At 52.3% G+C, this 23,302-nt stretch overlaps 3 protein-coding genes and 1 long non-coding RNA gene across 5 annotated transcripts in view; 3 read left to right on the top strand and 1 right to left on the bottom strand.

Annotated features, from left to right (window-relative positions):
• ATP8B1 (ATPase phospholipid transporting 8B1) overlaps window positions 1–1,780 on the top strand; it is a 21,969-nt gene extending 20,189 nt beyond the window's left edge. Inside the window, exons 29-30 of the mRNA XM_071418687.1 lie at window positions 57–187; window positions 696–1,780. Coding sequence (XP_071274788.1) covers window positions 57–187; window positions 696–920 — 356 coding nt within the window. The 3' untranslated portion in view covers window positions 921–1,780. The remainder of the gene's footprint in view (window positions 1–56; window positions 188–695) is intronic.
• LOC139585760 (uncharacterized) overlaps window positions 1–11,166 on the bottom strand; it is a 24,787-nt gene extending 13,621 nt beyond the window's left edge. Inside the window, exons 1-3 of the long non-coding RNA XR_011677288.1 lie at window positions 11,039–11,166; window positions 9,678–9,802; window positions 4,200–4,362 (exon numbers count right to left, since the gene is read on the bottom strand). This is a non-coding gene — a long non-coding RNA (uncharacterized lncRNA). The remainder of the gene's footprint in view (window positions 1–4,199; window positions 4,363–9,677; window positions 9,803–11,038) is intronic.
• NARS1 (asparaginyl-tRNA synthetase 1) lies at window positions 1,861–9,108 on the top strand. The gene is made up of 15 exons (XM_071418688.1): window positions 1,861–2,008; window positions 2,579–2,661; window positions 2,838–2,903; window positions 3,010–3,102; window positions 3,276–3,365; window positions 3,479–3,557; window positions 3,895–3,965; window positions 4,226–4,312; window positions 5,197–5,418; window positions 5,520–5,719; window positions 5,877–6,012; window positions 6,620–6,733; window positions 7,166–7,297; window positions 7,478–7,609; window positions 7,753–9,108. Exons 1-15 carry the CDS (start codon window positions 1,966–1,968, stop codon window positions 7,882–7,884), a joined length of 1,680 nt encoding a protein of 559 aa, XP_071274789.1. The 5' UTR covers window positions 1,861–1,965; the 3' UTR covers window positions 7,885–9,108.
• On the top strand, window positions 10,695–23,302 carry FECH (ferrochelatase). 2 transcript variants are annotated; one of them, XM_071418692.1, is made up of 11 exons: window positions 10,695–10,837; window positions 13,158–13,263; window positions 14,761–14,880; window positions 15,198–15,346; window positions 17,465–17,599; window positions 17,824–17,930; window positions 18,626–18,724; window positions 18,833–18,940; window positions 19,273–19,437; window positions 19,836–19,895; window positions 20,146–23,302. In XM_071418692.1, the coding sequence occupies exons 1-11, from the start codon at window positions 10,789–10,791 to the stop codon at window positions 20,278–20,280; spliced, it is 1,233 nt and encodes a 410-aa protein (XP_071274793.1). In that variant the 5' UTR covers window positions 10,695–10,788; the 3' UTR covers window positions 20,281–23,302. The 2 variants fall into 2 exon arrangements, with proteins under 2 accessions (XP_071274793.1, XP_071274792.1); XM_071418691.1 differs by having other exon boundaries at window positions 10,751–10,843.

Genomic DNA, 23,302 nt, shown 5'->3' with positions numbered 1-23,302 from the left:
CAGTCCTGTCTGATGTAGCATTGTCATAAATTAACTTTTGCTCCTTTTATTCCCAGGAACTGCTCCGAATGCTCTGCGGCAGCCATACCTTTGGCTTACCATGATTTTAACCATTGCCATTTGCTTACTGCCCGTAGTGGCACAGCGCTTTCTATCCATGACAATCTGGCCTTCGGAGAGCGATAAAGTGAGTGAAATCTGGTATTTGGGTGAATGTGGCAGGTGTTTATTTACGGGGGCTGGTGTCAGTGCTAAGGTGTGGGCTCGTGGAAGAGCCCATGGCAAGGGGTAGGACGAGATGGGCATTAAGGTCCCTTCCATCCCAAGCCATTTTGGGATTTTGTGATAATGTTAGAGACAAGTGAGTGATGGTGCCCTTCAGAGAGTGACACAAGCCTGGCTTGGGTCCCGTGAGCAGAGTGGCTGCAGGGCTGGCCAGAGGCAGCAGCTCAGTGGGGGCTGTTTCCTCGTGTGCCTGGCTGAGATCTGGTGGTGCCCCCGAGACCCCATGAGGCTGCTGAGTGCCCTAGTTTGGGTTTAATTTAGGCTGGGCTGAGTGCCAGGGTTACACGTCAAGAGTGTAGGGGATGGATTTGGCTACCTGCTCTGCCTTGAGCCAGCACACAGCTATGAGAACAGATAGCTGTGGTGATGCTGCCTAACGCACGCCCCGCGGTGTGTTTGCGTGCGCGCAGATCCAGAGGAACCGTCGGAAGTACCTGCTGGAGGAGCAGCAGTGGAAGCGGCGGCAGAGCGCGTTCCGCCGCGGCGTGTCCGCCCGCCGCTCCGCCTACGCCTTCTCGCACCAGCGCGGCTACGCCGACCTGATCGCCTCGGGGCGCAGCATCCGCAAGCGGCGCGCCCCGCTGGACGCCGTGCTGGCCGGGCCGGGCTCCGGGGACACGCGCGACACCAGCTGAGGCGCTGCCCGCCTGCTGGCCGGGGCTGCTTGTCACAGCGACTGCACAGAACTGTTCCGGGCAAACTCAGCGTCTCGTTCAACCACCTGGCATAAGGATGTGAAGATTTTTATGTCTTATCACAGAAGTTTCTGGGTTTGGACTCCTGGGAGCACAGAGAGGCCAAGAGTTCTCCGTGGAACTACCGATCCTTGTGTGAGTGCTCTGTATGACAGTGAAGGATACACGTGCCGGGAATGGAAACCCAGCAGTGTCTGTTTTTAGTGATGCCTGGAATTGCAGACTTTTCACTTTTGAATACTATGCTGGTATAAAACTGTATCTACATTTCATCCTTGTCATTGGAAGCGATTTCGTTGTGTGCTCCATTTCATTAACTGCTCAGACTTGATGGCACGTGGGGTGCTCGGCCCTGGAGAGGGCCCTGGATGCTCCCATCGGAACTGTCACAGCTGAGCTGGGATGTCTTTGGTGATAAACTCCTGCCCGTGTCACATTGGATTAGGAATCAGGATAGGTCTCAGCTCTGGAAGCTGCCCCTGGAGCTGGCACAAGCGATTCATTTCAGTTCTGGACAGTCAGTGATGGATAACTAGAAATCAGTCACTTTCATTGGAACGTATTTCAGTTGCTGGTGCCTCAGTTCTTACAGTGTAAAAAGCGGTTTTATCAGTCTCTTTACATTTGCACATTCTTTACTGGAGTTGAGGTGTTTGAATGTTTCACTTTTATCTACTTCCCCCTCCCGAACTAAAAGCTAATTATTGAAATGGTTTTATAGTAACAATTATGACCTACAGCTCTCATTCAATGGAATGTACATTTCAAACGTGTAATGCAAATAAATACGCGATAGTGCACTTCCTTGCAATGGCTCCGGGGTTTAGACCGGACCGTGCCGACGTGTCAGCACCTGGCGGGGAGGAGGCGCGGCGGCTTTGCCCGCCCGTGTGCGGAAGGAAGGAGCGGAAGGGCAGGGCCGGCTGACGCAAGGCGGCGGCGCGTTGGCTCAGCCCGCCCGTGATGCAGTTCCTGCGCCGCGGCCATGGCGGGGGACGTGCTGGGCAGGACGGCGGCGCTGGCCCTCGGTGAGAGCCCGGGGCCCGGCCCCCATCCCCATCCCTCGCAGCCCCGCCCGGGCCGTGTCCCGGCGGGCCGGGCCCGCGGCGCTGCGCTGGGAGGGCACCGGGAGCGGCCGCGGCGCCGCGCTGGGCCGGGCCGTCCCCGGGCACGGGAGGGGTCGCTGCGCTTCTCGTTCGGGTCCCGGCTGGGCCCCAGGCCCCGTCTCCTCCTTACCTGCTCAAAGCTGTGCCCGGGAAGGAAGGGCTGCTCCTTCCGGGTCCCCATGTGCAGCTGGTGGCTCCCGAGGGTTCGGTACTTCGGGAACCCTTGAGATTTTAGCGAACGCACTGCATGGATTGGTTTTTTTAATGAAATATAGGATATAATTCTTATCTTGACTGACCGGGTGGTGCATTTGAAGGTTTATCACTGCTGATAACCAGCAAGATTTGGTATAATAGAAAGGGTTGGGTTGGAAGAGGCCTTTAACGATCACTTCTTCCAGCCCCATGCAGTGAGTAGGGACACATCTGTGTGTGTCCATTTTCTTTCTCATAATCTTTTGAGTAATTGCCCGTATTTGTCACGTATCCCAGAAGAGCTGTATGTGTCTGAACGAGAGGGCAACGACTCCACTGGTGATGGAACGCAAAAGAAACCATTCAAGACCGTGTTGAAGGTGAGTCTGGAAAACACATGCTTTGTGTGGAGTGTGTTCTGGGGCAAGTGATGGCCCTTGTGTTTTTAAATCTGAGTTTCATACCTGGTTTTGCAACCTGAGCAGGAGCAAGGTGCCTGCTCAGGCTCTGTGAGGATGATTTTGGTTCATTTTGGTTATTTTTTCCCCTTTTTTAGGCATTGATGACAGCAGGAAAAGAGCCATTTCCTACAATTTATGTGGATTCCCAAAAAGAAAATGAGGTGCTGTGGCATTGAAGGGTTTCCTAGTGGGAATTATTTTCTGCATCTTGGTGTGAAGGGACACATTATAATCTGCTGTCTTTTGCTCTCTCCTTGAATTCTTTAGAGATGGGCCATCATTTCCAAATCACAGATGAAGAATGTCAAAAAGCTATGGCACAGAGAGCAGATGAAAAATGAAGCTAAGGAGAAGAAGGAGGTAGGTTTCAAAAAGAGCAGAGCACCATTGCTTTTCAAAAACATTACAGTGTCATCATCATTCCTGCCCCTCTGAAAAAGCTGCAGGTGGTTCCTCACTGGTGTCAGTGTTGCACGTGTTATTTACAACTGGCCTGGTTACAGCTATTTAATAAGTAATTTTATTCCAACCAGGCAGAAGATCTCTTGAGAAGAGAGAAGAACCTGGAGGAAGCCAAGAAGGTTGTTATCAAGAATGATCCCAGTCTTCCAGAGCCCAAGTGTGTGAGTATGGTCCCGTGCCTTGGCATCTGGTCAGCACAGAGATTGTGCTGCTCTGGGCTGGGGTCTGGATGAACCATTCCCCTATTTAATGGCTTTTATTCCCTGCCTCACAGGTGAAGATCAATGCTCTGGAGGCTTACAGAGGGCAGAGAGTGAAGATTTTTGGCTGGATCCACAGGTTACGGAGGCAAGGTAAAGCACAAGCATGGTTGAGCTCGTGCAGGGAGATAGAACAAGGATGGTCGCCTTCAAAATTTGGAAACAGAATGAGTGTGACAGCACCTGGTCTCAAATTTTAAACCAGTCAGGTGCCTTCTTTGGTTGATCTCAATGATCACTGCAACACTGACAGTTCCCCCTAATGTGTGGACATACACACATTTCTTAGTTCAAATCCTATGGGATTTTCAGTTTGGAGGCTAGTCCTGCAGAATTTCCTTAACTTCTGTGTTTTAAACTAGTCCTGCCAAATGAGGAACTAACCAGCAACTGCTCATAGTGAAGCCAAATTCCTTCTCTTTTTAACTAGGAAAAAATCTGATGTTTATTGTCTTGAGAGATGGCACAGGGTTTCTTCAGTGTGTCCTTTCTGATGAACTGGTAAGTGGTGATGATTGTGTTCTGTTGTGAATTTAAGAGTTCATACATCATCTGGTATTCTCTTATGTAGATGTTGTTAATTTCTCCTCAACCTACTGACTCAGTTGTGTTACTGCTAAATTGTATGTCCTGCCACTGCAGTTTGTCAGTGTGAGAGCTGTTTGGAAGCGACTGTGTGCTAATGTGTGACTCCAGTGGACGCTGTAGGAAAGTGAGGAATAAAATCTTGCTCACCTGTGCCTCTGTCTGTCTCGCTGCAGTGCCAGTGCTACAATGGGCTGGTGCTGTCCACGGAGAGCAGCGTGGTGGTGTACGGCATGCTGAACCTCCTGCCCCAGGGCAAGCAGGTACGGGAGCTCCTCGGCCTTCTCCTCCTCCCTCACGGGTCCCTGGTGTCCTGAGGGAGGCACAGGCAGAGGTGGGAGGAATCATTGCATTATTTCAGAGGGAACTAGGGCTAGAGAAAGAACAAAGCTCCCAAAGCTGTGCTGTCTAGTGTGAGACAGATGAACTGAGGGACTGTTCTGCTTCTGCCTGAAATGATTTTCCACTGATAGACAACTCCTAGACTATAACATGGAGAGCTATGTTAAATAAGTGGCATGATTTCACTTTCCTTTGCAGGTTTATTCAGTTTTTACTTTGTGAGGTTAAGAATTTTTTCACATCTCTTTTACTGGGGTGTGTTTGTAGGCTCAACCCAAGGTTGGGTAATGTGAGCCCCCACTATCACATTTTGGTAAAAATCTGTGGGTTAGCCTTTGAAAATCTGCATTTCTACCCTGAAAATTGCAGTGAATAAACTGGTTTCAGTTGAACTTGGAGGTGGAACTGCAAATGCCGTTTGTCGGGGTGGAAGGCGGCTGTGAGCACACGGGGGCGCCACTGAGAGCAGAGCTCAGTCTCACTGTTTGGGTGCCGGGACCTTATGGCCCGTGCAGTGCCACCCCTGCCATGGCAGGGACACCTCCCACCATCCCAGGTTGTTCCAAGCCACATCCAGCCTGGCCTTGGACACTGCCGGGGGCCAGGCAGCCACAGCTGCTCGGGGCACCCTGTGCCAGGACCTCACCACCCTCACAGAGAAGAATTCCTGGTATCCCATCTACCCTGCCCTCAGTCCATCGGAAACCATTCCCTCTTGTCCCATTGCTCCAAGCCCTTGTGAGAAGACGTCCAAGGGGCGAGCAGGGGACTTTTTGCCCAGTGTTGGTTTCTGTCCCATTGGCAGGCTCCAGGAGGCCACGAGCTGAGCTGTGATTACTGGGAGCTCATCGGCCTGGCCCCGGCAGGAGGGGCTGACAACCTGCTCAACGAGGACTCAGAGGTGGACGTGCAGCTCAACAACAGGCACATGATGATTCGAGGTGAGAACATGTCCAAAATCTTCAAGGTGCGCTCCATTGTCGTGCAGGCCTTCAGGGATCACTTCTTTGCCAACGGATACTATGAGGTAAGTGTGTGTTCCCTGGTCAGCAAGTGACGGCTCTGGTGCCCTGACTCACCATGTGCTCAGTTCTTCACTCAAGCAGTGACAGCCCTGTTCTCCCGCAGGTCACACCGCCGACCTTAGTGCAGACGCAGGTGGAGGGAGGCTCCACCCTGTTCAAGCTGGATTACTTTGGTGAAGAGGCATACCTGACCCAGTCATCCCAGCTCTACCTGGAGACCTGCCTGCCAGCTCTGGGAGATGTCTTCTGTATTGCTCAGTCCTACAGAGCTGAGCAGTCCAGGACCCGCAGGCACTTGGCAGAGTATGGACAGTTGTCCTTGGTTCTTTTTAAACAGCTTGATTTCCTTTATGGTGTGGGAGTAAAAGGGGTTTGGGTTGTGGGTTTTTTAGATGAGTTTGTTTCATAGCTGAAGATGTGTTGCTTGTACGCGACTTTGCAGTGGTGGGCTTTGTTCCAGGTACACTCACATCGAAGCTGAATGTCCTTTTATAAGTTTTGAGGATTTGTTGGACCGTCTGGAGAACTTGGTGTGTGATGTCGTAGACAGAGTCTTGAAATCACCTGCAGCGAGCTTACTGTACGACCTCAACCCGGTAGGCAGCAGCAATGGGATCAGCCAAGAAAATAGGATTTTAAGCCTTTCCTACTCAGCACATTCCTTTGGGAGATGCAGGGCATGGCAGTGAGCTTCCTTACTATTTGTAATGGCAAGAAGAATATTAAACATAATAAGAATGAAAAAACTGCAAGGCTGGTAAAGACCCAAGCAGGGAACTATGGGGGAAGATGTTCCTTGCTAGCACGCTCCAGAAGCCAGCAGTGTGCCAGGATTTGTGGAAAGCGTGTGCTGTGCCAGTGGAATAAAACCCTCCATCCCAGAGACTGGATATCAACCAGCTGGTGCTTGCTGATGGAGCATGAGGGAGTGATGAAACAAGTAGCATTTCAGTTCCTCCCTTGGAATATGAGCCTAAAGCTCTGGAAATACTTCCTTATCTTTTCTCCCAGGTGATCTATGAGATTTACTGGGCTTGAGATGGTTGTGTTTGGTTCTAGCTTTGTAGTACTGAGCTTAATTTGTTAATTTAAGTGGTAATTTAATGGCATGTGAGCTGGGAAAGGTTATGGACATGCTGATCAGCTAGAAAAGTATCCCTTTTAAAATGGTGCTCCTGCAGCTGTGTTTGCTCTTATCCCCAGGGTTTCCAGCCCCCCAAGCGTCCCTTCCGACGCATGAACTATGCTGAAGCCATTGAGTGGCTGAAGGAGCACGATGTGAAGAAGGAAGATGGCACTTACTATGAGTTTGGGGAGGTATGTCCTGCTGGGATGTAATGTCCTGTAGGAATGCAGCTGTGGGTTGGGATTTGATCTGATGTCCTTCAACATTAGGATAGAAACCTGTGTTGTCACCTGTCATCAATTCCCTGGCCACACTTCTCCAGCATGTGAGACACTTGTTTGAAGGAGCTCAGGAGAACTTGACAGCATAGCCAGGATTTTCTTTCCCCTTGGTTTTCTGTCCCATATATTGGAGAGACTTAGATTTTAATGGAACAGATTTTTTTTCCCAGACATGTGGGTTTTTATTTCTTCTAAAATAAGTTTTAAGAGTTTAGTTATATTAGGATGAAAGCGTGGACATGTGCAGTGTGAAACTGTCTCGTTTCATGCCCGCTTCATGTGGGACTTGTGTGTGGGCATAGTTTTGGTGCTGGATAAGGATAAAGCCTGCTCTGACCCTAGGACATTCCCGAAGCTCCCGAGAGGCTGATGACAGACACCATTAACGAGCCCATCCTGCTGTGCCGCTTCCCTGCAGAGATCAAGTCCTTCTACATGCAGCGCTGCAGCGACGACTCGCGCCTCACCGAGTCTGTGAGTGCTTTTACCTGCTGGGGTAGTTGGAGCATGCTTGCTGTGAGGACACGAGCGCTGCAGGAATCCCTGGGAGAATCCCTGCCGCGTTTTGATGCGGGTGCCTTGGCATGGCTGCCTGGGCCCAGTGCCCTCTGCGGTGGCTCAGCTCTAAGTGGGCCGTGCTGTGGTGCCCTGCAGGTGGATGTGCTGATGCCCAACGTGGGCGAGATCGTGGGCGGCTCCATGCGCATCTGGGACAGCGAGGAGCTGCTCGAGGGCTACAAGAGAGAGGGCATCGATCCCACACCCTACTACTGGTACACGGATCAGGTCAGTACAGCACCCCTGTGCTGGGCTCACACGGCACCTGGGGCTTCTCCCCTCCTACAGGGCTTGGCTGCTTTGTTTCTGGTGGTGTTACTGCAACTGCAAATTACTAGAAAATGTGTAATATCCCTCCCTGGATTTCACAGAGGAAATACGGTACGTGCCCTCATGGAGGATACGGTCTGGGATTGGAGCGGTTCCTGACCTGGATTCTGAACAGACACCACATCCGAGATGTCTGTCTCTATCCACGCTTTGTCCAGCGCTGCAAACCTTAGCCATCCTTGGGAAAAACTCCTGGAAAACTGAGCAGCCGATGCTTGGGAAAGAATGATACACGCTGCTGTACTACAGCCTGTCTGACAACAAGACTTCCTGCAACCTGTTGCTAATTCAAATACCAGTTTAGGATGTGAAAAGGAAAAAAAAAACAAAACCTCTTTTTTAAAACAAAATACTAGTAATTAACTGGAAAAAGCCGTAGAAAAATTGTTTAGGTGCATTTATGCTCTTGAGTCATCACAAAACAAAGATCCTGATAAGTTGTCATTTAGAAAACAAGATATACTTCTGCTTTCAATTTCTGTGACTTAAAATATGCTGGGCATTTGATCATTTTATTTTTAAATTTGCTTTCATTTTAATCTCCTTCCTCTTGGGGTTTCTTGTTGGGGAAGTCAGGAGTTCAAGCTCCTGAAATTCCCTAAGAGTGCCCTGCGAGAAAGGTATGGAGAGGCACGAACAAAGGATAAAAATAGGAATAAGTACCTTGAGCACTGCATGTTTATAGTTCCTGCTGATTTTAATGGGGTTCTCTGAGCTGATTCAGTAGCAGGGTGTGTAGTACAGCGCACAGGACTCCGCTGTGAGAGGGGCGGGTTGGGGCTGGGGCTTTGGGGTTTTTCCAGATTATTTATTGTGGCTCAGCGGTGCTGAGGCTGGCGAGGCAGGCTTTGCTCCCTTTCCCCAGGCTGTGGGTGCAGCTGCCGTGGGTCCATGCATGCCCAGCTGCACGTGTCTGTTGGCTCCTGGGCACGGGGGCCTGTGGTGCCTTTTGCTCCCTGTGTGCAGCCAGAAGTGACTGACTGAGACCCGGAGGAATAGCAACTGAAACACGCTGGGTTTCCAGACTGTAGTCCCAGCAGGGCTTTCCCATGTCATGCTGAGGTGTGTTCATAGAGCAGCTCCCTGTTCCCTTGTGCTGCTGCAGCTGAGCAGCTCCCCTGGCTGTAATGAACTTATCAAATAGAGATAATGAAATACTTCATGTGTTCAGTCATTGGTATCGTTTCTAGTCATAAAGCAATTCCTTTACCAGAGAGAAGAAAAAGGTAGGTGCATCGCTTGCCAGCTGCACTGAGACTTGGGCTGCATTTGCCATTCACTCCTGGAATTGTTGAGCTGTGGATACCCACATTTTTGTAATAAGTGATTGGTTTTCTTCATCTTGCATGTTATATAAACTGGTCTAAATCAGCAACCAATAAATTATGGCAACAGAAGCTGGTGTGCAAGACAGTACTTGAATGCTTACTCCTTTTACTGAGTCTGTGGAGCTTGCTGCTTGATACAGTGTGGACAAAAACCCACTTACCCAAGAGCAGTAAATGTATCCCAAGAACTGGCATGAGCTTTTTTCCCTTTGTAAACAAAATCCCCACTAATCAACTTAAAAGCATGAATTTTTCTAGTTTGGAGGGACCACCTCAGCTGCCCAGTGAAATGTGCTGGAGAGAATCAATGTGGTGCTGATTAAGGCAGCAGTGCTGGGGAGAGCAGCCTGGACTTCTGGCACCAGGTAAAGACTTTATAAAATACTTTCCTTTTAGTGCCTGAAGTGATGGGAAGGCAGGAGTGTCAGGAAAAGATGCTTCTAGAAAAACATCCCTTGTTTGGGATGAGTTCTCAGTCCTTGAACCTGACAGGGCTGAGCTGCTTTGTAAAGGTTAAAGGCCTCCTTATCAGGGGAGCTGCTAGAGGAAGGGCTGAGGACTTAAGAAGTGCTCATGGAAGAGGCAGATCAGATAAGGAGCTTAAAAGGTGACCAGATGAAAGATGCTGTGGAACTTACCAGAGACTGCTGTGCAATTCCCTCGGCAACTGCTGGAGAGAGGTGGGCTGGGATCTGGGACAGATGCTGCAGCTGCTTGGAACACAAGAACCTGCATTTATTTTTATTAGACAGGGAAAACAAGCCTGTAGAAGAGAAAAAAATGCATAGTCAGAACTTGGATCTCATCCTCATTTTCATTTTCCTTCACAGTATCTCCAGAAAGTGAGATTGGTAATTGGATTAGGAACTGGTAAACAGGACTGGCAGCACTGGTTTCAGGACCTTTCAGCTATGACCCTGGCAACTTTGGGATGACTATCCTTTAGCTTTGATTAGATTACCACTCCTGACATGCACTATTTTATATTTATCTGTGTTAAAGTTTACCTGGCCCCGCTTTGTAGGGCACTTTTGAGGAGAACGTGGTGCTGCCAGCCTTTGGCACCGAGAGCTGGCTCTGCCCTCGGCCTGCTGAGACGTGGGATGCAAGCCACCCACATGTGCAGGATAAGTGCTGTGGTGTTTGTTCCTTTGTGTTTAAATTGCAGTATCCTTATCATAGAATCATCAAGTCCAACCACCAACTTAGCACTACCTCTGGAATTCCTAAGCCACTAAACCGCATCACCCAGTGCCAGATCCAGATGCTTTTTAAGCACCTCCAGGGATGGTGACTCCTCTAGCTCCCTGGGCAGCTTTTTCCAGTGCCTGAATTCCAGTGCCTCGGTTTCTACTGGGAATGGAGGTTACCAGCTGAGCTCCGTGCTCCTGTGCCCTTGTGTCTGACGGGGCGCAGAGCTGAACCCTCATCTCTCATGAGGCGCCCGCTGAGAAAGCCCCCAGCATTTTCTACAATAACATTTTAAATCTCTTTTTAGATTTTGCAGTTTTGCAGTTTAGAGCGTCACTTCAAGCCGGGGATCACTCGCCTTTGTTCCGTAGGACTCCACAGGGGCTACTGAGGGGAGCCGGGGCAGCGCCCCCTGCGGGACACCCACCCCGGGCCCGCCGCCTGCTGTCCCCGGCCCGCCCCCTGGGCCGTGCGGGTGCCGAGGCGGTGCCGGGGCGGCACCGGGGCGGTGCCGGGGGCGGTGTGAGGCGAGGGGCGGCGGCGGGGCTGTCTGAGGGAATGCGGGCGGCCAAGATGGCTGCCGCTGCCGCCGCTGCCGGGCGTCACCGTGAGTGTGAGGGCGCCGCCGCAAAGGCGGGAACGGGGGCCGGGGGCGGCGAGCGGCCTGAGGGCCGGCCGGACACCGCGGGCGCTGCGCGGGCGGCAGCGCCGCGGCACCGGCGGCACCGCGTTACACAACGCCCGAGAGGCGCCTTTCATAACGCTGACCGTGCTGGGGCCGGCGGGGCCGCGTGGCCGGGGGGCTTACCGGGGCTGCGGGAGGGCTTCGCGGGGCTGCGCGCGGTGATGGCGGCTTCCTCCCACTGCGCTGAGGGGGCCGCGGCCGCGGGGTCTCCGCGGGCACCCCGCAGGGCTCTGTCCGGCCGAGGCCAGCGCGCCCCGGCCCCGGCCCCGCCGCTCTCCTGTGCGGCTTTTCTGTGCGGCTTTTCTGTGCGGCTTTTCTGTGCGGTTCATTCTGCTGCCCGCCGCGGAACCGCGCTCTGAGCCAGCCGCTTTTCTGTACGCTTTTCTGTGCGGTTGATTCTGCTGCCCGCCGCGGAACCGCGCTCTGAGCCAGCCGCTCTCCCGTCTGTCTGAAGGGGCTCGTGCGGAGATGCTGCCGGTGCCGGTCGCTGCCGGCCGGTGCGCGCTGTGAGCCCGGGCTCAGCGCTGCCCTCCCGCCGCTCAGCCCCGGCCGCGCAGCGCTCGCTGTGTCCCTGCCCGGAGGCACTTTGGGCTTACCCACCCCGCTACTCGCTTTAGACTTTGATACCGTAGTGCCGTTTCTAAAACATGTGAAAGAACGCTTTTATCAATGCTCCATCAAGCTGGGATCGTACTCGTTGTACGTCTCACTCTGCGCTGTGTACTTCATGATGCAGGTGGAAACGTGCCTAAACCTCAGCCTAAGTCAGACACTTGCAGGATGTCCTGAGTTGTAAGGGGCTCCTAGTCATTGATTCAGCTCCTGGCCCTGAGCAGGACACCCCAGCAATGCCACCCTGTGCCTGAGAGCGTTATCCGAGTGCTCCTGGAGCTCTGGCAGCCGCGAGGCTGTGACCATTCCCTGGGGAGCCTGGTCCGTGCCCAGCCACCCTCTGGGCCAAGAACAAAAGTTCTTACAGTGCAGAAGTATCAATGCAGCCATTGAAACTTCCCTTTTTATTGTTCTCTATAATTGGCATATAGTGCCAGCATCTCAGAAAGTAATAACCCCAGAACTGGAAGTAAAAAAAATGATTATTTGCAAAGGACCTTTCAGGCTTCAGCAATGCTTGAAGTTCTTTAGTTTGCAGCCTTTTGTATCAGTGCAGACGCAGGCATCCACAGCTAGGCACTCGTAATCCCGAGTAAGAGGCTGGATTTGCAGGATGCATTTTGTTGCCATTGATTTCAGCAGGTTTTGAGGCTGTTCAGCATCTGTTCAGGAGGTTATTAGAGAGCTGTGAGCTGTAAGATGCTCTTCCCAGCGGGTGGGTCGGCTGCTGAGGAGCTCTGTGCTGTTGGGGCTCAATTGCTGCTGAGCTCCTGTGGTCTGACAGGGGAAATGTCGCACTGAACAATTGCCGGAGGGACGGGGATGCAGAACTTAACCTTATTTTTCTTTTCACCGTGAGCAATTCACACTATTTCTGCACTAAAAGAATACCATGTAATGACGATGAACTCCCGAGGAGAATGAAGTGTGCTCTTGAAAAGGCAGGCTGTAACCAGCATGGAATTGTATGGAACTGTATGGAATGGGTTGGAAGGAGCTTTAAGGATAATCTAGTTGTGTTCAGCTGCAGGGCTGAATAAGGAGATGCTGGAGTGAGTCCAGAGAAGGCCATGGAGATGCTCCGGGGCTGGAGCCCCTCTGCTCTGGAGCCAGCCTGGGAGAGCTGGGGGTGTTTAGCCTGGACACAAGAAGGATCCAGGGAGACCTCAGAGCCCTTTCCAGTGGCTAAAGGGGCTCCAGGGGAGCTGGAGAGGGAGGGGGATGTGTGCAGACTTGTGCATGGATTCTGGAGTTGCTGCTCGGCGTTCAAACAGGAGCAGATGTCTAACCTACATTGCAGACATGGTGTGGAAATCCCGTCCTGTCTGGGATTAGCCCAGGTGTGTCTCACCCATGAGGAGTGACACAGTCTGACGCTTATTCCTCAGGGTCAGCCCCGTGTTTCTACCGGTTATTTTGGAGTTATGATTGGAACTCACAGATTAGCAAGGCTTTGCTTTGGGTTTTGGTGTGCCTGGGGGAGCTGCCCGTGCTGGGGGGTTTGTGTGGTGTTGGAAGGGGGGTTTGTGTGCTGTGCCTGGGGGAGCTGCCCGTGCTGGGGGTTTGTGTGCTGTGCCTGGGGGATCAGCACTGCCTGTCCCCGGGTGAGCAGGGCTGTGTCTCTCCGCAGTGCTGAGGAGCTGCAGCCAGCTGCGGGTGCCGCTGCGATGGAGAGGCCAGGCCACGGCGGCGGCGGTGACGGAGAGCGCCCGGCCGCGGGAGCAGCCCCAGGAGCGGTGGGTGTGTGTGTGCGTGTGCCCTGTGTGTGTGTGTGCACCCTGTATGTGTGTGTGTGTGCACCCTGTGTGTGTGCCCTGTGTGTGTGTGCACCCTGTGTGTGTGTGTGCACCCTGTGTGTGTGCCCTGTGTGTGTGTGCACCCTGTGTGCACCCTGTGTGCAGTGTGTGCCCTGTGTGTGTGTGCACCCTCTGTGTGTGTGTGTGTGTGTGTGCACCCTGTATGTGTGTGTGTGCACCCTGTGTGTGTGTGTGTGTGTGCACCCTGTGTGCAGTGTGTGCCCTGTGTGTGTGTGCAATGTGCGCGTGTGCAATGTGTGTGTGCACCCTGTGTGCAGTGTGTACCGTGTGTGTGTGCACCCTCTGTGTGGGTGTGCACCCTGTGTGTGTGTGTGCCCTGTGTGTGTGTGTGTGTGTGTGTGCACCCTGTGTGTGTGCCCTGTGTGTGTGTGTGTCTGTGTGCGGTGTGTGTGTATGTGTGTGTGCGCGGGCCCTGCCCATCCCGATAGCCGCGGGGCAGCCCGGGCTGGGCTGCTGTGAGTGTGTGATTGTGTATCTGCCTGCCTGCACTCACCCTGCTGGGCAGGGACAGCCCTGTGTCCTGCACAGCCCCCGAGCCAGGCCCTTGTCAGGCCCGAGGTGCTGCAGGGACATTCATTATCATCATAGTTCATTGTCATCCTGCTTCCTGGGTTTCATTCAGCAGCCTGCTGATACACACTCCAGCAGAAAGGGAATGGAAGCTGAGGTCCTGAAACATTGGGGCAGGCCTGGGCTCCTCTCAGTGGCCTGTTGTGAGACTTTGGCCTTAACAAAAGGGCAAAGCTCCCTGTGCAACCTGAACCATCTGCTGGGGAAGTGAGGGACTGGTCTGTGGGCTCCCTTGGGCAGGGGAAACAATTCCATGGGGAAATTGGCTGCTGATCACAACTCTCACCCATTCTGTACGTGCTGATACCACCATCTGTGCTGCTGTGCCCTGTGGGACGTTATCCTTACAGCAGTGTGCCAGACCTGCACCCAGATAGAAAATCTATTCTGAAAAACCCAACCCAAACACAACTGGCCCTGCAATGAATTTGTGTGTAGAAAGGCTTCATGCTGCTGTCACTGCTGCAGGAAATGAGACGTGTCCCCACAGTAATGAAGACAAAGACTTGTGTGAGTGGCTCATCTGCTTTCCGGGGAAGCTGCTGCTTGGTTTGGTTGGAATGCACAGCTGAGACCCTGTTTTATAACCTCCCTTAGAGCCAGCAGCTGTGAGACAGCTTTCTTAGTGTGTTTCCAGCTAAAGTTTGTGTTACAAAGCGGCTTCCTTTTAAAAAAGCAAAGATCATGTAGATACTTGTGTCTGTGTTTACATAAGCAGGAGGAGCCTTGGGATAGGAGCTGCCTTTGCAAAAGGCAAATGTGGGAGGGTGAGCTGGTTGTTTTGTCACTGTAATAAAAATACAAGCAGTAGGTCACTAGGATTTGAAATGTCTCTTGCTTCTCTAGGAAACCTAAAACAGGAATCTTGATGTTGAACATGGGAGGCCCGGAGCGGCTGGACGACGTCCACGATTTCCTGCTGCGTCTCTTCCTGGACAGGGATCTGATGACCCTTCCTGTTCAAAAGTGAGGAGCACTGGGATCTCCCGCGGTACCGGCGGTGTTGGGTGTTGCTGTAAATATTTACTTCTGTGGAGGGCAGCACTCCCCGAGAGTGCTTCCTCGTGGGAGCAGCCAGTGCAGGGGACAGTGCTGGAGCCCTCTGGATTGGGTGTGCCGTGGCTGTTCTCTTTGAACGGCAGGCCGAGGGGTGGGAAGGGTGGTGGAATAGGGCCTCAGACAAGCCATGCTGCTGGGCTGCAGCTGGCAGAGGCTGCAGAGCAGGGCTCGGGGAGGGAGGGAGTGTGGCTGTGCTGGTAACACGCCCCTCTGCCCCGCTGCAGCAAGCTGGCCCCGCTGATCGCCCGGCGCCGCACGCCCAAGATCCAGGAGCAGTACAGCAGGATCGGCGGCGGCTCCCCCATCAAGAAGTGGACGGCGCTGCAGGGAGAGGGCATGGTGAAGCTGCTGGACAGCATGTCTCCTCGCACTGGTACTGCTCTGCTCAGCCCCCACGGCTGCTTCTGCTCTCTGCCCTGGGGCCGTTTGCTGCAAAGCAGCTTTGGCTGCCTGGTTTCCCTTGTGGGGGGTGTGCATTCCCTCCCAGCTGGGAAATCTCATGGCAAAGGCAGTGCAGAAGGGATTCCATTCATTGTAAGGTTGCTATGGAAGGCTGGGCTCAGGGAGCCACCTCTGTCTCTCCTGTGATCATGGGAAGATGGCTGTGGCAGACTAAGTGTGTTATTTTCAGGTGCCAGGAGTGTCCCTTGGTGTGTGGCACTGCCCTGTGAGCCCTGCTTGGGCCTGAGGGAGCCTGCACTGAGGACAAGTGGCTGAGGCCTAGAGGGGAGGAAAGGGGAATGTTTTCCATGTGAGCACTAAGGTGGGTGTGGGAGGGGGCTCTCAGCAGCTGCTGCAGGGCTGAGAGGAGCACAGCTGGAGAAAAGACAAGGCTTTGTAGATGAGCAGTGCAGGGCAGGCTGAGCGATAGCAGCGAGCCCCACCCGGGGACACAGCAGGAGATAAGGCTGGGCAGCTTGGCTGGCAGGGAAGGAGATGCTCTCTTTGCCAGTGCTTTGTGATGGAAAGCCTTCAAACGTGAGTACAGCCTCCTTCCCCTGTGTCTGTGTCACAGAATCCCTCCCAGCAGGGAGTGCTGGCTGGTATGGGATAGCCTGTGCCACTCTGCCTGGTACCATCAGTTTGCTGTGGGCCCTGCAGGTACAGTCAGGGGCCTGCTGTGTCACCCAAGGCAGGAGTGCTCGTGGAGCAGGAGCCCTGAAGGGTCAGCCTTGCAGCAGGTTCTGCAGATAAGGCTTGGAAGGTTTATCTGCTTTTCCCAGTGTCCCGCTCCCACTTGCTTTTGTTTGGTGACCACTCTCTGTGCAGTCACACCCTTCTCTGGGCACCTCTCCCACCTGATAAGGCCTCTGGAGGCTGCTTTTTGACTTGAAAGCAGCTGCAGTTTAACAGTAGAATGTGCTGAGCACTATTATTTAAACAGCCTGTGTCCAGACACCAACACCTCTCTTCGCTGGACAAAACCTGGCACTGGGAGGGTATTGCTTCCAGGCTGGCTGTGTTCTTCCCAAAATGTCCTTTCCCAGGTTAAACTCCTCCAGTCCCTGCTGAGGTCGGTCAGACTTCTGTCTTTGGTGCCATTCAGAGATGTTAATGAGGTTACTGGCTCAAGGGCTGCTGAAGTTGGGTCTTTATTTGCTGCTGCTCCCAGCTGGGAGCTCCCCTGCCTCCTGCAGAGAACTGGGGCTGACTAAACCTGTTTTCTGAATCCTGCACAAATGTACAGAGTGGAGCCCAAGCACGGGACATCTGCTTCCTTCAGAAACATGCTAAATGTTAGTTCAGAGCCACTGACCTGGAAACCCTGACAAAGAAACTTTGCTTTTGTTCTCCTAAGAACCTCTGTCCTCCACTTAAAAAACAAAACAGCAAACCTCCCCTGCCTGCTTCCCACCCCCTAACCAAGCCATGCTCCCAAAGCTGGCACCCAAAAGATTGGAGATAAAAAAGGAGGAACCTGGGATGTCCTCAGGGAGAATCACATTGCTGCCAGAATTAGGTGTTAAAGCCATGAAGCTTTTTATAAAAGCCCTCCAAAATCAGGATGGGAGAGCACGTGTCCCTGATTCACTGCTCTGCTGCCCCAGACAGCAGTGCTGGCCCTGGGGCTTGGGTGCCATCAGAGCAGGTGTGCAGGGCAGGGAGGGCAGCTGGAGCTGTGAGGGCATCCGGGTGTTCATTTAGCTTCTGCTAGTGACACTTCTTTACCTTTATGTCCTTAAAATCAGGACTTGCTCAGTGAGACACTGGGGCTCTGTCCAGGCTGGGAACTGTGCCTCTGCTAAGTGCAGGAGAAGCAGGCAAGTGATGTTCCTGCAGAAGCAAGCCATAATATAAATGACTTTTAAATTCTAATCACAGCCCAGTGAGGTACCAGGAACGTGTTTCCATGACAGAGCTTTACCAAAGCAGCCAGAAAATGCCAGCAAGTTAAGTTATTTTCAGCAGTTCAGCCTGGCTGCTCTGTGTGTTTGACACGCATGGTGTGTTGCTGTGTTTCTCCCTGTGCCTGCCCTGCTGCGTGTGGCAGCCCCTCACAAGTACTACATTGGGTTCCGCTACGTGCACCCGCTGACCGAGGAGGCCGTGGAGCAGATGGAGAGGGACGGCATCCAGAGGGCCATCGCCTTCACCCAGTACCCCCAGTACAGCTGCTCCACCACAGGTGAGCCCTGGGAGCGTGGCTGAGCCAGGGCACCTCTGACCAGCCCGCAGTGCCGTGTGAGCTGCGATCCAATTGTTCCCACTGGAGACTCTCAGCTCTGATTTACAGCTGTGCTTTAATTATGTAGCATTTTAAAATATGATTATAGCTTGCTGCCGAGCTGTTCCAGTCTGACAGCTTGCTGGTGGCCTGGCTGAACTTGTGTTGTGAATTCTCTGTTTCAGGAAGCAGTTTAAATGCCATTTATCGCTACTATAACCAGAGGGGGGAGAAGCCAAAGATGAAGTGGAGCATAATTGACCGATGGCCCACACATCCCCTTCTCATTCAGGTGTGGATCTGAGGGCTTTGGGGTTTATACTTTTTCTTTTAAAATATTGAAATAATACTGAGGAAGGATAACAGGAAGGCTTCAATCTGAGGGTGCATTTTAGTTGTGTGATGAAATGGGTCTTGTCTACCATGTCTGAAATTTCAGGAGAAGAATTATTTCATGCCCCATGCTTTGGCAGGATAATGTGTGAAAGCAACCACTGTGCACCTCCTGTTTTAAAAGCTGGGGGATGTTACGCTAATGGTGGTGGCTGGAAGGAACCTCTGCAGGCCATTAGTCCAAATTCCTGCTCAGAGCAGGTCTGTGACCAGCACACACACGGATTTTGTTGGTTTGTCAGATTCCCCTCTGGCAGCACAGGGTGATTCCTGACTGTGGCAGGAGCAGTGAAGGGAAGCTTTGTGCAGCTCTCTTTCCAGAGAAAGTGGCTCTTTGGTCTTCATGAGGGAGCTTTTGTGTGGGTTTGCAGTTTCTGTGGTGTGCTGAGCAGGTGAGAAAGCACCAAGGGCAGGCAGGGAGGAGCTGCCTGTGCTGGTGACTCTCCTGGCACCCTGCCCGAGCGTGGTGCACACTGAGGGAATTGGGGAGTGCCTAAGGCAGCAGGGACATGGGAGCTGCCTGTGTGCATCTCTGAGAGCGGGGATGCCTGCAGCGTTCCCCACTCAGGGCTTTGTTTGTGTTTCCCTGAGCAGTGCTTTGCTGATCACATCCAGAAGGAACTGAACCTGTTCCCACCAGACAAAAGGAAAGAGGTGGTCATCCTCTTCTCAGCCCACTCGCTGCCCATGTCTGTGAGTTACCCAGGGCAGGGTGTGGGCACACAGCTGTGGAAGTGCCAGGCAAACCTGGTCCTGCCCAGGGTGTTCCCCATGCCAAGGGTGTGCTGTGCTTGGGTGCAGGTGGTGAACCGCGGTGATCCCTACCCTCAGGAGGTGGGAGCTACTGTCCAGAGGGTCATGGAGAAGCTCAACTACTCCAACCCTTACAGGCTGGTGTGGCAGTCCAAGGTAAGTGCTCAGTGGGGGCTGAGCAGGTAAAGCCTGTGCAGGGTCTCACTGGACTGGAAAAAAGACACCTTTACTTACATTTTTGGTTATTTTCTTCAGTCTTGTTCAGGCCAGCCCAGGTTCTGTTCCTTTGAGATGTAATGGTGGGAAGTGTGTCTTCATTAAACATTCAATGGATAAAGTGAGAAGTACAACCAGAAGCAGGAAAATAAAAATAACTGTTTGTATCCCATCCATAACCTGCTCTGTCATGCTGCCTAAGGAAATGTGGGTGCTCTTTGTAAGAAGGATTTAATGAGTGTTTTCCCTTTTTTTCTGCTTTTTTGTTCCAGGTTGGGCCAATGCCCTGGCTTGGTCCCCAGACAGACGAGACCATTAAGGGCCTGTGCCAGAGAGGGAAGAAGAACATGCTGCTGGTCCCAATAGCATTTACCAGTGACCACATTGAGACTCTGTATGAGCTGGACATCGAGTATGCCCAGGTTTTGGCCAACGAGGTCAGTGCTCTGTGCGTTTGGTCCCTGCTCTGAGATTATTTCTCCTGGGTTCCAATTTGCTTTGTAGTTGCTTCTTGCAATATTATTTGGGGTTAGCTTCATTTTCCTGTAAATCAAAAATTAATCTGAACTGGCTTAACTACAAAACAGGTGGGAGTTTGTCTTTCTAGATTTAGGTAATTAAACCATTACAAATATTGCTCAAAAACAACGAGTCATTTTCATTCATTCAGTGAATGAATGGCAACAAAATGTAATGTTGCCCCATAGTAATTTTTGCTGTGATACTGCATTTAATCCTGTCATTTTGGGGTGAATGAAGTGGGAAGATTTTGGAGGCTACTCAGTGAAGGATCAGATGAACAGGTTTAACTTTTGTCTCCTTATTTTTGATTCAGTGTGGAGTTGAAAACATCAGAAGAGCGGAGTCTCTCAATGGAAATCCACTGTTCTCCAAGGTATCTCCTATGTTGCAGTGGCTGTACAGGTTTGCAGTTGTGTGTCCTGCGGAGCGTGGATGTTTTCAGGTGGTTTTAAGGCATTTTGAGTCTCAGAGCAGAAATGGAACCCTTTGTACCTGATCTGCCCAGCACTGAGGGGTTCGTCGTGCCGCAGTTTGCGCGGCTTTGTCAGAAGGGGACGCGGGTTGGGCTGGGGGGATTGCCCAGCTGGATTTGCTCCCTCTGACCTTTCCCGCCCTCCCCGCAGGCCCTGGCAGACCTGGTGTGCTCCCACCTGCAGTCCAACGAGGTGTGCTCCCGGCAGCTGACGCTGTGCTGCCCGCTGTGCGTCAACCCCGTGTGCCGGGAGACCAAGGCGTTCTTCAGCAGCCAGCCCCTGTGAGCAGCCCAGCGCGGCTGCGTCCCCTCGGCACGCACGGCCTGGCTCGGGGGATCCTTCTGGTGTTCTCTTTGCTTGAGAAGAGTCCTAGGAAGTGGGGAGATAAGGGCATTTATCCTGTCAAGTGTGAGGAGATCTCCTGTCATCCGACCCCCATGGGACTTGGTGTGAGCCCAGCAGGACGCACTGAAAATCCTACACAGCTTTTTTACTGTTAGCTTCTATTTCTATGCAGGGATTTACTTGTGTGCAGGGTGGTCAGGAGTTCATTAACTTGGCCAGGTTGAAGGTACACTTATTTTTGTTTTGCTTGAGGTGCAGTGTGACCAGCACAGTCTGTTGTCTGTTCTGAGAGGGACTTTGCAGCTGGCTTTGGAGACTTTGGAGATCAGGTTACTTCTAATGCTTTTTAATAAGGTGTGTATGTATATAATTTTTTTTAATTTTTTTTTTTTTTAGAGCATAAAGATAAGGCTTTGTTTTGGTTTAGTTTTCTCCTGCTGGAAACTTCCTGTGAAAGCTTAGCTGGAATAGTAGAATGCACAAAACTTGTTTACATTTTCTAGGAAAAACATTTTCATTATCTGCAGGAAAGTATTTGTTGAGCATAATTTGAAAGGAATTAGCCTGCTTGGGTAATACTGGAGAATTTGCTCCATTGAAACTGTGTGTTTCCAGTCTAGCAGGAGCATGTGTGGAAACATGTTGGCTTATCTGTTAAGCAGAATGGCTTTTTAAATTCTTCTTATTTTTATTTAAAAAGGGCTTTTTCTGTTTGGTGAAGTAAATTTAGGAAGTCAGGCTTGTTCTGCAGGAGGGTTATAGATCCACTCTGTGCTTTCTACTGTGCCACAGTACTGTGGTTTTGTGGGGTACCTATGGAGTGCCATAGGTAGGACTGGTCTGGCTCCATGGCTGTTGTTTAAACGGAGATGATCGGTCAGGGTGATTGCGATTTCACGCTGCAGATGCCTGAGCACAGGCAGCCCTGTGCTGGGGCGCTCCTGGGAGGCTGCCAGCGCTCAGCAGGGCCGTGCTGGGCAGGGCCCTGGCACCGGCTGTGCCCCCGGGGCACAGGGTCCCCTCCTGCCTGCCGGGGCAGGAGCAAAGCTGTGACAGTGGCACTGAGCCCTCGTGTGGCGGCCCCGCTGGCACCCCCTTGGGCACACGTTTACTTGATGTCCTTAGCACTGAAATGCCAGGACCTGGGCACTGAGGCTGCTTCCTGGGAGCTGCTGGTGGCTGGGAAGCAGGTGCCCTGCTGCTCAGCCAGGCTGATCTGCTCAGCAGTTTGGACCTCAGGTCCTTTGGGAACAGGGTGTTTAAAGAGAGGAGAGGCCTCCTGTGGTGTGTCAGGGGTTTGTCCCGTTCTGTTTGGTTGTTGGAATTAAGGATGGATGGGGTACTAAAGGAACGGATGGATCCCGTGTTGAGCACCCATGGAGTGCTGTAAATCCCAAATACCTCTGGAGAGCTGCTTGCTCCACTGCCATGCCTGCTTCCCAGGCTGAGACACACTGAGATTCCTCCAGTGCCAGAACCTCCTGCAGCACCCTGTTCCCCACAGAAAGTCTTCCTTGACCCTTCATGCCTGTGCCTGTTTCAGTGGCAGGGAGCCAGGAGCTTCTCTTCTCCCTCCTCTCCCTCCCCCTGGGCTCTGCTCGCTGCCTGGGCAGGGAAAAGGAGCACAAATGTCCAGGATATCTGGGAACACTGGCCTTACACCTCTCCTTGGACAAAGAACTTCCTCTACGGGACACTTTGGGATCAGTGCAAAGCAGTCTGGTCTGTCACATCTTCCTGCCCACTCCTGTTTCCTCACAGCTGGAGGGAACGTGGACCTTCAGGTGGTCCAGGCTGTGACCACCACATTTACAAGTGTGGAAAGCAAAGGTTAACATCATATGAACCTTGTGGTATTATAAATGCAGATGGCTTTTCATTTTCATACTGGAGAGAGTCCTGAAAATACTAGCTGGCACTGATTCTGAGGCATTACATTTGTCCCCAGTAATAAAAGGTACTTAAAATTCACTTTTGAGTGTTCTAACCACAAGCAGGATAATTACTCTGTTGCTGCTATTACACCATCATGTGGAAATCACTTAATTTTCCAGCTTTTAGCAGATGGAGCCTGTCTCACAGAGCTGGTGGTGCTGTTTGCTGTCAGAGGGTAGTTTTCTCAAGGTTTCTGAGGAGTTCCTCATCTCCCAGGCCAATGCCCAGCGGTTGGGTGAGTGTGTGCCCTGAGGAGAGATGGATCCATGGTGCAGGTGCCTTCCCGAGCCCTCTCAGCGCCGTGTCCCCCGCGTTGGCAGCTCAGCCTGCCCCACAGGTGTTCTGAGCTGGGCTGGAGCCGTGGGGGCCTGTGGGGCTGGCAGGGGTCACTGTGCTCCTGCCCCAGCAGTGAGCTGGGCACGGGCTCTGCCCCCAGAGCTCCCAGCACTCTGGAGCTCTGGCCTCAGGGTATCGACTGGAAATTGAGGAGTTACGAACAGCCCGTGGTGTCCTGAGGGAAGAAATGGGAAGGAAAGGGGTGAGCTTGTTTTCCTGCTTTAACACTCTGCAGTTTGGCTTATTTTTTCATTATTGAGTGAACTTTTCTTTTTGAGTTTCTTTTTAACCTGTCCCTCGGTCCTCGCTGCATTTCAGAGAAGGTGGAAGCTTCCAGAAGGTGCTGTGACACCAAAGGGGTGTGGGTGGTGTCAGAGCTGGCCTCCTGCTGTCCCCTGGAGAGGAGGATGGCACAGCTGAGTTCAGTGGGGCCAGGGTTTCCCTAGGAGTACCTGAAAGCTCCCTGAATTCTCCCTTCCCACCACGATCACCTTGGAGTGCAAGCTGCAAGCCAGAGCAGCTCCTTTGGTTTTGTTAATGCCAGATGTGTACAGATCCTTGCTTTTGGCCCAACATATGCATTTCAGATCAACCAAGGACTCCATTTGATGTAACACAGCAAATTTGGATACTCCTTCTGTGTGTCATTTGCCATAAGGATGGAATTCCAATTAAAGTTCTTTTGAGGAAA

Source organism: Agelaius tricolor, unplaced genomic scaffold (genome assembly GCF_023055355.1).
Source record: "Agelaius tricolor isolate 1412-34295 unplaced genomic scaffold, bAgeTri1.0.p SCAF_89, whole genome shotgun sequence".
In the NCBI taxonomy this organism is placed as follows: Eukaryota; Metazoa; Chordata; class Aves; order Passeriformes; family Icteridae; genus Agelaius; species Agelaius tricolor.
Note: the sequence above shows the minus strand (reverse complement) of the source record. Positions and strands in the feature narration are given on the sequence as shown.

Bases quoted from the DNA above. Each gene is read 5' to 3' on its own strand.
- NARS1 (XM_071418688.1), top strand. From the start codon at position 1,966: ATGGCGGGGGACGTGCTGGGCAGGACGGCGGCGCTGGCCCTCG. The intron at 3,103-3,275 runs GTAGGTTTCAAA...TATTCCAACCAG, and splicing joins AAGCTAAGGAGAAGAAGGAG to GCAGAAGATCTCTTGAGAAG. The intron at 7,610-7,752 runs GTCAGTACAGCA...TGGATTTCACAG, and splicing joins ACTACTGGTACACGGATCAG to AGGAAATACGGTACGTGCCC.
- FECH (XM_071418691.1), top strand. From the start codon at position 10,789: ATGCGGGCGGCCAAGATGGCTGCCGCTGCCGCCGCTGCCGGGCGTCAC. The intron at 15,347-17,464 runs GTACTGCTCTGC...TGCGTGTGGCAG, and splicing joins CAGCATGTCTCCTCGCACTG to CCCCTCACAAGTACTACATT. The intron at 17,931-18,625 runs GTGTGGATCTGA...TTCCCTGAGCAG, and splicing joins CACATCCCCTTCTCATTCAG to TGCTTTGCTGATCACATCCA.